General features: G+C 36.7%; 1 protein-coding gene across 5 annotated transcripts in view; it reads right to left on the minus strand.

Annotated features, from left to right (window-relative positions):
* The window catches only part of EPS8 (epidermal growth factor receptor pathway substrate 8), a 206,705-nt gene that overhangs the window by 61,928 nt on the left and 131,566 nt on the right, over positions 1–13,211 (minus strand). For 3 of the 5 annotated variants that reach the window (XM_040235257.1, XM_040235258.1, XM_040235259.1), the window contains exons 3-5: positions 12,476–12,549; positions 1,549–1,599; positions 112–179 (exon numbers count right to left, since the gene is read on the minus strand). In XM_040235257.1, the coding sequence (XP_040091191.1) occupies positions 112–179; positions 1,549–1,599; positions 12,476–12,549 (193 nt within the window). The remainder of the gene's footprint in view (positions 1–111; positions 180–1,548; positions 1,600–12,475; positions 12,550–13,211) is intronic. The other 2 variants (XM_040235260.1, XM_040235262.1) reach the window with 1 other exon arrangement.

Consider the following 13,211-nt stretch of genomic DNA (forward strand, 5'->3'; position numbering starts at 1 on the left):
CCCAATTTATAACATCATAGACGTGAAATAAAACATTGCTCTGATTTTGCTATCAATTTTTATGTCCCTCAAGCTTCACTCTACATTGTAGCAAACATCAAAGTATCTTACTTCAACACGGTATTGGGATATATCTGACACGCTGCTGACACTGTCCCGTGCATAATTCTTCCTTTGTTCTGGAAAAGAAGTTTAAAAAGCTGTGATTTACCTATGAATAGGCTGAACTTCATATAGCAGTGTCTCATGGCCATCTCTAAAACTAGTCTATCTCATATATAAGTACAGTAGTTGACAAGTCACCATTGTGTGGTTATCTGAAAATATTCATTATTCATATTCAATGAAAAAGTCATGGAAAAGCTTACATGAAATGTAAAAACAATCTGACCGACATAAATGATCATAATCCCAAAAGTTAACAAGATTATTCATGTGTAAGGAAAGAAGTTATTTCATCTAAAGATGTTATTAATCAGTGATGTCCTCTTGACCAGAAAAGAGAACAATCTGGCTTGTAAATTTCATCTTTTAATACACTGAGAACAAAATGGAACTGCAAATACTATCATGGATACTGTATTATATGAGTTAGACTACATTATTAAAATAATAGACACTGCAAGGCACACGTTTCAACATATCCACACTAGGGAGTGGGTTAGAGGAGATTCAAAATATGATTCAATCACACTCAATGCCATTTAACTCTAATAATATTCACACATCTACAGAACACAAATGTGATACTTAGAACTGTAGGTATAAGCTGTTAGAAAAAATAAGAAAATTAGGTAGAAAGTTACTGTACCAACTAAATAAAAAGCAAAAAGCAACCTGTTTTTCTTTTGCAAAATGCTGCAAAACCAAAATAAAATATGTGATGGTAATATTTTGTACTTGTTGCTTTCTGATCAAGCAACTTGATCATTTGTAAATTTGGGGTTGCTGGATTTTTTTTCCTGTGGTGAAAAAAAACTCTAAGTGGGAAGCAGAAATTTTGGATTATCGTTTTTGTCTCTTGTCACTAAGTAGGAGACTGATTTTGGCAAAACTCCGCATTTCAGCACCCTTATTGTAAATGCAAGGGTTAAGTAAGCTCAAGTTTCAAGATTCCTACAGCACTAAAATTTATTCTCTCTCTCTCTGCCCCTGTCTCTACCTCTCTCACATAAACACGCCTTAGCTTTCCTAATAACCATGTTTTTATCCAAATATAAACCTGTTTGTTTCAGGTAATATAGAAATTTTCTGATTTTGCTACAACAGAAGTTGAAAAGTTCTGCTGAACATAAAAGCAAAATAAGTACAAAAATACTAACTCAGAAAGGTGATACATAGGATTTTTTAAAACGATAACTTTCGGTTTCACAATACCTATGAAAGTTACAACTTTTCATTTACATTTTTCTTAAAGCTTAAGTGAGAATATAAATATGCCTTTTATTACATCACTCTGATATTATTCCAATACATTCTGATTTTGCTTTTGCAGCATGAAAGTTATTTACTAAAAATGTGCACACTATAACATTCACCAACTGCTACCTTTCTTTTTTTGTTTGGACGATGATCTGAAGAAGTATGATCCATCTGGTCCTACCAAAACAATGTCACCGAAAAGAAATATCTGATTTCACCTTAAATTTTCTATTCCAGTATGACAAAACATAAACCTTAATTTACACCTTTTTAAGAGTGAACAACCATAATTTTTCTGATTATTAACCAAGGATTAATCAATGTGAAATATGAACAAATGGATACTTGATGATAACTCTTAACCCATGACAATTCTTAAAAAGTCAATATTTAATTCAGGGACACATCTGAGAAAAACACTTTTAGAAAGAATCAGTATTTCAGAATCACTGGTTCGTCATATTCCAACACAATTCTCCATGCCCAACTCAGAACATGAGGGCAGTTCTGTTTCCTTTTGTCTGGCCTCAGGACCATAAAAGAAATGCCAGCGGTTGCCATGGTCTCCAATACTGATATGGCGACCCTGGGATGTTCAAATGCTTGACTGAGTTTTTCAGTTAAGTGAATGGCAAACACAACTGAAGATAAAAACTATTAGATGTTTTGTAATTAAATATTCTCATTACAAAACAATAAAACTTTGTTCCCCCAAATTTTCTAACACATAGTTTCTCAATCTACAGAAAAATACTTTACAAAAGTAGAAAACACTGATAGCATTCATAAACAGTCTGATGCTAACTGAAAGATAAGGTACCATTCCTAATATTCTAAATTAAGGATCCATTGTAGGAATTCCTAAGCTCTTTCTCTCCAGTGTTATACAATAAATAATATGTATGTGTTACAAGAAATCACCTTTTAAAACGTGTAAATGCCACCTAAAAATGTGTAAATGCCATAAAATGGATTTACAAATAAACTAGTAGTTTCAGTGATTTAAGTCAATGAATAAAAGTTACCATGAACCTTTTAATAGGAAATTTTGAAATAAAGCTCCTAAAAGGCAATTAGAGTAACATTTAATTTTTAAGAAAATCATATGTACTCTCAAGTACAGCTGTAAATAGTAATTATGCTCCTAAGCCTGAACTATCTCACCCAGAGCTCTAAAACAGTATGGAAACCCTCAATAAAGTCACCATGATACTTAAGATAAAGTCTCTATTGAGGTCCATCACTTTCTCTAAGAAATGGTTCTCAACCTTGGCTGCACATTAGAAAATGAATGTTAAAAAACACTGCACACCCTCCCCCACCCACACTGCATAGCCCAGGAGTCTAATGTAGTTGGTCTAGGATGCCGTCTGAGCATTGGGCTTTGTAAAAGCTCTCCAGGAAATTCTAATTTTTTTCATTCTAATTCCAAGGTTGGAAACTACTATTCCAAAATCAGTACAAAGGGCAACTCAACTACCCCCTCCTAAGTTGAAATTGTTTTCTTTCCAAATTAAGAGTGTAACTCACGGTCAAATGGTCTCTCTCTCTGAGACAATCAGAGTTAGGAACAAACTCTACTTGACTCTAGTGCCACTGATGGTGCTTCACTGTTTTTCCTAATAGCTTTGTTCCATCGACCAGATATACAAACCCAAACGGATGGAATTAGGTGGATTCAGTTAGCAAAGATGGAAATTCTTTATGCATTATTGTAGTGCTATTGAGCTGATTCAGTGTTGTGAAAACTGCTTTTTTACTTCTGGACCAGGTAGTTAAACTTAGGTTTCAGTGAACTTTGGATGATTATCACGTATCACTACAGGTTCATCAAATCTAACAGGTGTATTCCTCTGAAGGTGGCTGCTGACAGTGGAGGAGGCTAGGCTGTGGGGGTTTATGGAAAATCTTGGTACTCCTCAATTTTGCTGTGAACCTAAAACTGACCCCAAAAATGTCTTAATTTAAAAAAAAAATAGGTTTCACTTAACTCTTGAATGAGTACAATGACCACTATAACAATACTCAGGTCTCAGCATTTATACCTAATTCTTGTTTGCCTATATTGCTGTTTACACATAAGACAGCAAGATTTGAAACAGCTAATATTCAGAAAATTGTTATTTTCTCTTTCTCTGAAAACAAAGTGCTACTCAGAAAGTAAGGATTTGGTTATTAAAAAGAAAAAGTGTAACATAAAAGTGAAAGTGAAACTCACTCAGTAGTGTTCGACTCTTGGCGACCCCAAAGACTATACACTCCATGGAATTCTCTAGGCCAGAATACTGGAGTGGGTAGCCTTTCCCTTCTCCAGGGAATCTTCCCAACCCAGGGATCAAACCCAGGTCTCCTGCATTGCAGGTGGATTCTTTACCCGGTGAACCACGAGGGAAGCCAAACATAAAAGTAGCTGCCAAGTATTTCTCTAAGTCAAACAATGGGTTATTGTTCATACTACTTTACAGTTATAGAAACTTTCAGCCATAGGAAAGGAGAACTCCTTGACCATTATTTTAGTGTTTAATTTCTATACAGGAGAGGTGAGTTAGCGGGAATCAGTAAGAAGCAGTGAGTAATAATTACAAGCTCTCAGGATGTAGGCAACTATAAGCAAGATTGACAAATCAGTCTTTGAACAGATCACTTTTAAAAACAAACAAGGTCATTTTTACAAAACCACATTATTTAAGAATTCATTTTATTGCCTGGTCCAGCAAGTTGTTAAAACAGCTCATCCCCCAAGGAGAAAAAAAAAAGCTTTAAAACTTTCAGATAACATAGAAAAATTGCTAAATTGTCCTTCTGAGCCACACGTACTTGACATACTCTGTGAAGCTGGATGTCGACTCTAACATTGCCCAACCTCCTGGTAATACATAGTCAAGAGCCTTTTACTTACAGTTTTTAAAAATGTTTTTTTTTCTTAAACTATGTATTTTTTCCTAGTAAATTATACCTTGTCAACAATGAGGATGGAAATAAGAGAAGTGGGTTTTAACCCTTTGGTACCACCTGAATTTATAAGAACTCTCCTAGACTTCAAATGGGACAATTAAAGAGACTAATAATTTCAAACTAAGAACTGAAAGAAAAAGAAAGATAAGAACAAAACGGAAAATATGTGGGTCAATATCTATTAAGAAAAGCGGTATATTTGAGAACACTGAGTTGAGCTCTGTGTAAAAATACAGCAAAGTTTACAGTCAGTTATACAGAAATGAAGCATACAGATAAGAGATTACTGATGCTCACTTTACCAGTATCTCCATAAGAAGAAAAAAGAAAAGCAAGAAAAAAACAAATATATCTTCCCACATGTTAACATCACAACAGCATTCAAACTTCAGGTAAAATGAAACTTGAGAGACTGCCTGTCATATTTATCTTTTACTACATCACCGCCCAACAATATAATAAATGTAGGTCATGACAATAAAGTATTACTAACTGGTAATTCTGTGAAACATATTTTTCTGGTGACAGGATGACATTAAACAGCTGATTAGTTATGGTAAGTTGTCATATTCCAAATTTAGCTCATTTAAAGGAAAGTCACTTTTCGAGGAAGTTCAGCTGTTCAGAACACAGCAAAGAACCCACACTTAAATAAAATAAGCCCTCGGAGTGGGAGACAGAGATGTCATAATATCTAATGTTAATATTTGCACATTTTAATGCATAGACTCTCTATTCCCTACTTACAACCTATATGTAATACTCACAAGATCTCCTGTTTGCTTCCTACCCTACATATATCAAAAGCAAAGCTAGAAGCAGGCACGTTACCAACAAAGGACAGCTCACCTGAGTTTATTAAAACTGCTTGGGACCTAGCCACACAGGAATATACAACAGCTTCAAATACTCCCAAGGGAAAAGATCCTACATGATTTGGTGTAAAGTTAAGGAATGGGCTTCCCTGGTGGTTCAGTGGTAAAGAATCCACCTGCCAATGCAGGAGACATGAGTCTCATCCCTGGGTCAGGAAGATACCCTGGAGGAGGAAATGGCTACCCACGCCAGTAGTCTTGCCTGGAGAATCCCATGGACAGAGAAGCCTGGAAGGCTACAGTCCATGGGGTCGCAAAGAGTCAGACACGACTGAGCAGCTAAACAACAATACCAGCAACAAAGGTAAGGAATGCAGTCTCTGAGCATCTCACAGTACACAAGCTGGAGTAGACGCCACTGACCCTCTGAGTCATGGACAAAGGGTTACAGGAGCCACGCCCCAACAGAAGGGAATGTCTAAGGCTTTTTACAAGCATTTCCCTTAAAAAAAGACTTTGACAAGCAGGCTAGCTGGAAAAAAATACATAAAATTTTCAATTCCCTGATAATGGCAGCCAAATGAAATGTTACCACCGTGAGATAAGAAAAGAAAGAAACTGTAGAAGAGAGAAATTAATATGTATTTCCTACTTATGTTGTCAGGGAGTTTATTGATGCAGAGCCTCTCACATGCTGGCTTTAAAATTTCTTTTATAATAATGAATAAATGACAGTTTAGGGTGATTAAAACTGCAGCACAACTTAACCATTTTCCTTGAATAAATTAAAGAATATAGCTAGAAGAAGCAAATTTATTATCATAATTGTGCAGTTCACATTCATAGGACTTATAAAAAATATTTCTAGTGATAGCTGGGATGCAAACTTTAAAATATATAATGAAGATTACCTCTTGTTCCTGGCAAAGTATCACTGAGATGAGATGTATGACATCTTTTGGAGGTAACAGTAAAATATTAAATTTGATGTATCTAAGAACCCATGACTAGAAGTTAACCTCCTATACCCTTCCTCACTACTATGATGGGTTCACTACCTCTATTTTTTCATATACACAATATTATATGTATATGAAGCAATATTATCATCATTTCTATTTTGCATTTGAGGAAACTGGGACCAATAGATTAAATCATTCGCTCAAAACAGTGGCCCTTTTGGTAGAAGTGCTATGATTCAGGCACGGATCACGTGGCCCCCCAAACCCATGCACTGCCTCTCTGAGAGAGATACTGAAGCAGTCGTAACAGTGCATTATGGTGTCAGACTGAAAAGTGTTCTCATAAAAACGACCAAGCTGCATGAATGAAACTCCTGACAGGCTCTAGCCTGTGCTCGGTACATAAAAAACAGTGGTCATTACTGTGAAACTCATGTTGCAGTGTGCTAAATAATGCCCACACATCCCAGAGGAATCCATGTGCTACCCATGGATGCAAGTGAATTCTTGAAAGATTTATTCAACTGGTTTAATCATCAGAGAGGAGAAATCTTAAAGGCATACACTGTGACACAATAAATGACATTACAAATCTCTCTTTTCAGTTCAGTCGCTCAGTCGTGTCCAGCTCTTTGTGACCCCATGAATTGCATCACACCAGGCCTCCCTGTCCATCACCATCTCCCAGAGTTCACTCAGACTCATGGTCCATCAAGGCAGTGATGCCATCCAGCCATCTCATCCTCTGTCGTCCCCTTTTCCTCCTGCCCCCAATCCCTCCCAGCATCAGAGTCTTTTCCAATGAGTCAACTTTCTGCATGGGGTGGCCAAAGTACTGGAGCTTCCTTTACCAACATGTTAATTACAAAAGAAAAGTTAAAACTATGCAGTTTGGGAGGCTAAACAGTCCTAAAATTAACTAAATATAGTTAGAGCTTCCACTGGAATTTTATTCCAGTTGAATAAACTAGAAAAGTTTTGTTCAAAACCTGGACATGTTTCTATGCTGTCATTCATCCATGTAACCATTCATCCCATTCACTCATTGCATTTACTGGAAACCTGTCAGAGAGAAGGGATAGTGTACATGTGTGTCTTTGTGGACAGTGTGCTGAGAGGGAAAGGTGAGTATTAGCTACAAGGAGGAGTGAAATGTTACCTGCCAACTTCAAGGAATTTAAAACCCTCTGACATCTAAGCCTAACACGCTTCTGAGTCTTCTTTCTTCCTGATGATTGCCTCTTGCATTTGCCTGTTTCTGTCATTTTATTTATGTCCTCTGTTTACCTATATGCTGCTCATTTTTATCACACTATCCCAAATTAACTCTTACTTTTTCTTACAGTCAAGATTTTTAAATTTATGTTATTTTGACAAATTACCTCACCTTAGAAAGGAGCCCAGTTTGCTTTATATATAAAAAGGGGGGAATGAAAATTTACTACTTAAAAGCTAAAGATGCAGTTCCTAGGTATGAAGACTCAATACTGTGAAAATGACTATACTACAAAACGCAATCTACAGATTCAATATGATCCCTATCAAATTACCAATGGCATTTTTCACAGAACTAGCGCAAAATATTTCACAATTCATATGGAAACACAAAAGATCCTGAACAGCCAAAGCATTCTTGGGAAAGAAGAACAGAGCTGGAGGAATCAACCCTCCTGACTTCAGATTATACTGCAAAGCTACAGTCATCATGACAGTATGGTATTGGTACAAAAACAGAAATATAGACCAATGGTACAAGATAGAAAGTCTAGAAATAAACCCATGTACCTATGGGTACTTTATTTTTGACAAAAGAGGCAAGAATATACAATGGGGCAAAGACAGCCTCTTCAATAAATGGTGCTGGGAAAACTGGACAGCAACATGTAAAAGAATGAAAATAGAACACCTCCTAACGTCAAACACAAAGATAAACTCAAACTGGATTAAAGACCTAAATGTAAGACCAGATACTATAAAACTCTTAGAGGAAGACATAGGCAGAACACTTGATGACATAAATCAAAGCAAGATCATCTATGACCCACCTCCTAGAGTAACGGAAATAACTAAAGTAAACAAGTGGAACCTGATTAAACTTAAAAGCTTTTGCACAGCAAAGGAAACTATAAGCAAGACAATCCTCAGAATAGGAGAAATGAATAACAAATGAAACAACTGATAAAGGATTAATTTCCAAAATATAGAAGCAGCTCATACAAGTCAATGACAGAAAAACAGCCCAATCAAAAAGTGGCAAGAAGATCTAAACAGACATTTCTCCAAAGAAGGCATACAGATGGCTAACGAACACATGAAAAGATGTTCAGCATTGCTCATTATTAGAGAAATGCAAATCAAAACAACAATGAGATACCACCTCACACTGGTCAGAATGGCCATCATCACAAAGTCAACAAACAATAAGTGCTGGAGAAGGTGTACAGAAAAGGGAATACTCTTGCACTGTTGGTGGGAATGTAAATTGATACAGCCACTATGGAAGATGTATGGAGATTCCTTAAAAAACTAGGGATAAAATCACCATATGACCCAGCAATCCCACTCCTAGGCATATACCCTGAGGAAACCAAAATTCAGAGAGACCCATGTATCCCATTGTTCACTGAAGCACTATCTACAATAGCTAGAACATGGAAGCAACCTAGATGTCCACTGACAGATGAAAGGATAAAGAAGTTGTGGTACGTATACACAATGGAATATTACTCAGCCATAAAAAGGAATGCATTTGAGACAGTTCTGATGAAGCGGATAAACCTAGAACTCATTATATAGAGTGAAGCGAGTCAGAAAGTGAAAGATAAATATCGTATTCTAACACATATATACAGAATCCAGAAGAATGCTTCAGTTCAGTTGGTCAGTCGTGTCCAACTCTTTGCGACCCCATGAACCACAGCACGCCAGGCCTCCCTGTCCATCACCAACTCCCGGAGTCCACTCAAACTCATGTCCATTGAGTCAGTGATGCCAACCAACCATCTCATCCTCTGTTGTCCCCTTCTCCTCCTGCCCCCAATCTTTCCCAAAGGTCTTTTCAAATGAGTCAGAAGAATGGTACTGAAGAACTTATTTACAGGGCAGCAATGGAGAAACAGAAATAGAGAACAGACATATGAACATGGGGAGAGGAGAGGAGAGGGTAACAAAGAGTATGTATGGAAAGAGTATCATGGAAAACTTACATCACCATATGTAAAATAGACAGCCAACAGGAATTTGCTGTATGGCTCAGGAAACTCAAACAGGGGTCTGTATCACCCTAAAGGGGTGAGATGGGGAGGGAGATGGAAGGGAAGATCAAAAGGGAGGGGATATATGTACACCTATGGCTGATTCATGTTGAGGTTTGACAGAAAACAACAAAATTCTGTAAAGCAATTGTCCTTCAAAAAAAATTTTTTTTTTAAAAGCTAAAGATTCAATCCTTGAGCAATGATTTCATGAAATTGCTCCCAATACAAAATATTAACATTTGAAAGTGAGTCTTAATTTTTATTCCTTATTCCTGTCTTCAGTTCAGTTCAGTTGCTCAGTCGTGTCTGACTCTTTGCAACCCCATGAACCACAGCACGCCAGGCCTCCCTGTCCATCACCAACTCCTGGAGTCTACCTAAAACCATGTCCATTGAGTCGGTGATGCCATCCAATCATCTCATCCTCTGCCATCCCCTTCTCCTCCTGCCCTCAATCTTTCCCAACATCAGGATGTTTTCAAATGAGTCAGCTCTTTACATCAAGTGGCCAAAGTACTGGAGTTTCAGCTTCAACATCAGTCCTTCCAATGAACACCCAGGACTGATCTCCTTTAGGATGGACTGGTTGGATCTCTTGCAGTCCAAGGGACTCTCGAGAGTCTTCTCCAACATCACAGTTCAAAAGCATCAATTCTTCGGCACTCAGCTTTCTTTATAGTCCAACTCACATCCATACATGACTACTGGAAAAACAATAGCTTTGACTAGATGGACCTTTGTTGACAAAGTAATGTCTCTGCTTTTTAATAGGCTGTCTATGTTGGTCATAACTTTCCTTCCAAGGAGTAAGCGTCTTTTAATCTCATGGCTGCAATCACCATCTGCAGTGATTTTCCTGTCTTAGCTCTCTGAAAATAGACCTTTGAATCTATAGTATTTGTGAAAAGCTTAATACTCTTTCTCCTTAACAAAAATCTTTGGGTTATTATTTATATATCTGACTTATCTACATTATTTAGGTCTCTGATTCATCTATTCCTATCCATATACATTGAATCCATCCTGACCTGCTACCAGAGTGATTCAAGACAAATAGGACCTCTTATTCTGCCCCCCACTCCCACCTCCATTAAAGCACTTCACTGACCAGTCATTCCTAAACAATGTCCAGATACCAGCGCATTGTTTTTTTCTAATGTAGTCTATATTTGTTTTTCTGATCTTTCCTGATGTACCACCTTGAACCCTCCAGTTAGTATTCAACTGTTTACAACTCATTGATGCACTATATTTATTCTACAGGTATTAACTGAGCATAAGTTATACATTAGCCACTGAGCTAAACTTAGGGAATCCTGAAGCAAAGAAGGCAAAGGTGGCCCACATTCATGGAGCTTAGGGTCTACTTTTAAAAAGGTTAATACAAGGCACCCTCTAGCCCCACAAATGCCTGAAGAATTTCAGAGTTTAACCTCTCCATGAAATTCCTCCTGCTCACCCCACTCACATAGAAGAGTTGACCCCACCGCACCACCATCTGTACCTCATTGCCATCCGAGCTTATTCAGCACTTTATAACATCGCATGCACAGGTCTACCTCACCAAAATAGTGCCCAACCAATGACCATCTCTTATTCATCTTTGAAATGAATCAAATGACACGTAAACAGAGACTGTGAACATCACAGCCAGGCACACAGAAACAAATAAGTATGTGTCTTGAAATGAAAGACTGAAGGAATTATTTTTGTAAAAAAGAAAAAAAATTTTTCCCTTTTCAGTTTCTTTAAGTCATGCTCTAGAGTGCAAGTTTCATAAAGTCAAGGGACCTTATTACTGGCCCTGTTTGGGGCACATATATTACTGGCCCTGTTCTGGGCACATATTAATCACAAAATAATTATTTGTTGAATATATTCTCTAGATCTACAACTCATAATAACTAGGACATGGTAAGAATGTCACAATATTGTACTCAAGAGAACTGAAACCAAAGCTAATCAGATTGACAAGGTCATAGGAAAATGTATATGGTATAAAATCCATTTTATGGATGTGTCATTTGAGTTTGTAAAGTCATTTGACTAGTAAAGTCTAGTCACTGGATATACAGAAAGAGAAAGAATCACAAAATCTTGGAATGAGTCATTTTTACCATAGGCAAAATTCTGTAGCTCTGAATGACATAAAAAGAAAAGAATTTCAACTTGAGAAAATGCTATTGGTTCCTACAGTTAATAACAACAATAGCAAATATATATAGCCTTTTCTGCTTGCCAGGCACTGTACTAAGCATTTTACATGTAGTAGTTCATTAAATTATTATATCAAGCCTATGAGATATTCCCATTATACAGATAAGCAAAATGAGGAACACATAGGTAAAGTAATTTGTTCAAGATCACTCATCTAATAAATGGTAGAACTGGATTTCAACCAGGATGACTGGCTCTAGAGTCTTTGCTCTTCACCCCAATACTAGTCTCATTCTTTATGGGTATACAGTAATAAAAGGCTACACAGATCCCATAAAAGCAAATGTCTTCCTAAACACATGTGATATGTCTCAGGAGTCCTCAACTTCTTTGCAGTACTGAATTCTGTTTTATATTTGAAGTTTAAAAAAAAGGTTATTTATAGCTGGGACAACAGAATGAAGACAATGGAAGTTAGAGAAAGATCACTAAGAAATTACATAAGGGCTATTGGTTAAACTATAATACTACCCAAAAACTTCAAGATCTGTAAGGAAGAAGTCCCGCTGTCAGCCCATGATCAACAGAATCAGTCATGAAGATCAACAAACACATCACGCATCATTAGATGGGGAAATCTACCTAAGGTACTTAGGTTTCCATAGAAAAGTCTCCATAGAAAGCACTGAATACATTTCATCTGTAGTTCTAAATTGTATGACAGCCCGTAGAGATTATGGCTTTGGTAGATTCCACAAAAATTATTTTTAGAATAATCCTTATGCATTTATCTCTATTTCATTCCCAATAATATAAACAAGTCATAGGTTTGAACTGTGGGTTTGAATATGTCATTTGCAAAAGTAGTCAGAAATGTATTTATACCCCATTAAATATACGAACATACCATAAAGAGCCTTTGCACTCGTTCGTGAACTGTGATCTCTGTCCATGGAAAAGGTGGCTGATGATCCGTAGCCACTGTAATAAAAAAATAAAAAAAGGTAAGTGTGATGAGTTAAAGTCCAAATGGAGCAATAAAAAGTCAAAACTACAAATGCAAATTCCAGTGTACCACAATCTCCATGTGTTTTTAGAAAAGTATATAGAGTTTACACAGCTGGTTCTGTCCAGAAATAGGCTATTGGATGCTGATCCAATATAGATTCTCTCATATGCCAAGTCAGAACCACAGCCAAGGGACTTCCCTGGTGGTCCAGTGGTTAAGACTTTGCATGCAAAATGCAGAGGGTACAGGTTTGATCCCTGGTAGAGGAGCTAAGATCCCACATGCCTTGTGAACAACAAAAAAAAGACCAAAACATAAAAACAGAAGCAGTATTATAACAAATTCAATAAAGACTCATAAAAAAAAAAGCCATGGAGCTTTAATAAGGTTGAAGCTAGCTTAGAAAAATTTAAGTTTACCATACTAAATTGAGTTTTGAGTGATCCAATTATAAAAAGTTCTCAGTCATTTAAACTATAGCAAAATAGACACTATTGTTTTCACAAATGCCTAAAGAGAAGTTAACAAAAATAACACTTTATCATTAAATCTAACTAGCTATACCCTACTTCCAATTTACTGTTATGTGAAGTAAACATTATTTAAATTTTTAAAATTTACTCAGTAAACATTT

The sequence above is a fragment of the Oryx dammah genome, unplaced genomic scaffold (assembly GCF_014754425.2).
Source record: "Oryx dammah isolate SB20612 unplaced genomic scaffold, SCBI_Odam_1.1 HiC_scaffold_29, whole genome shotgun sequence".
Taxonomy (NCBI): Eukaryota; Metazoa; Chordata; class Mammalia; order Artiodactyla; family Bovidae; genus Oryx; species Oryx dammah.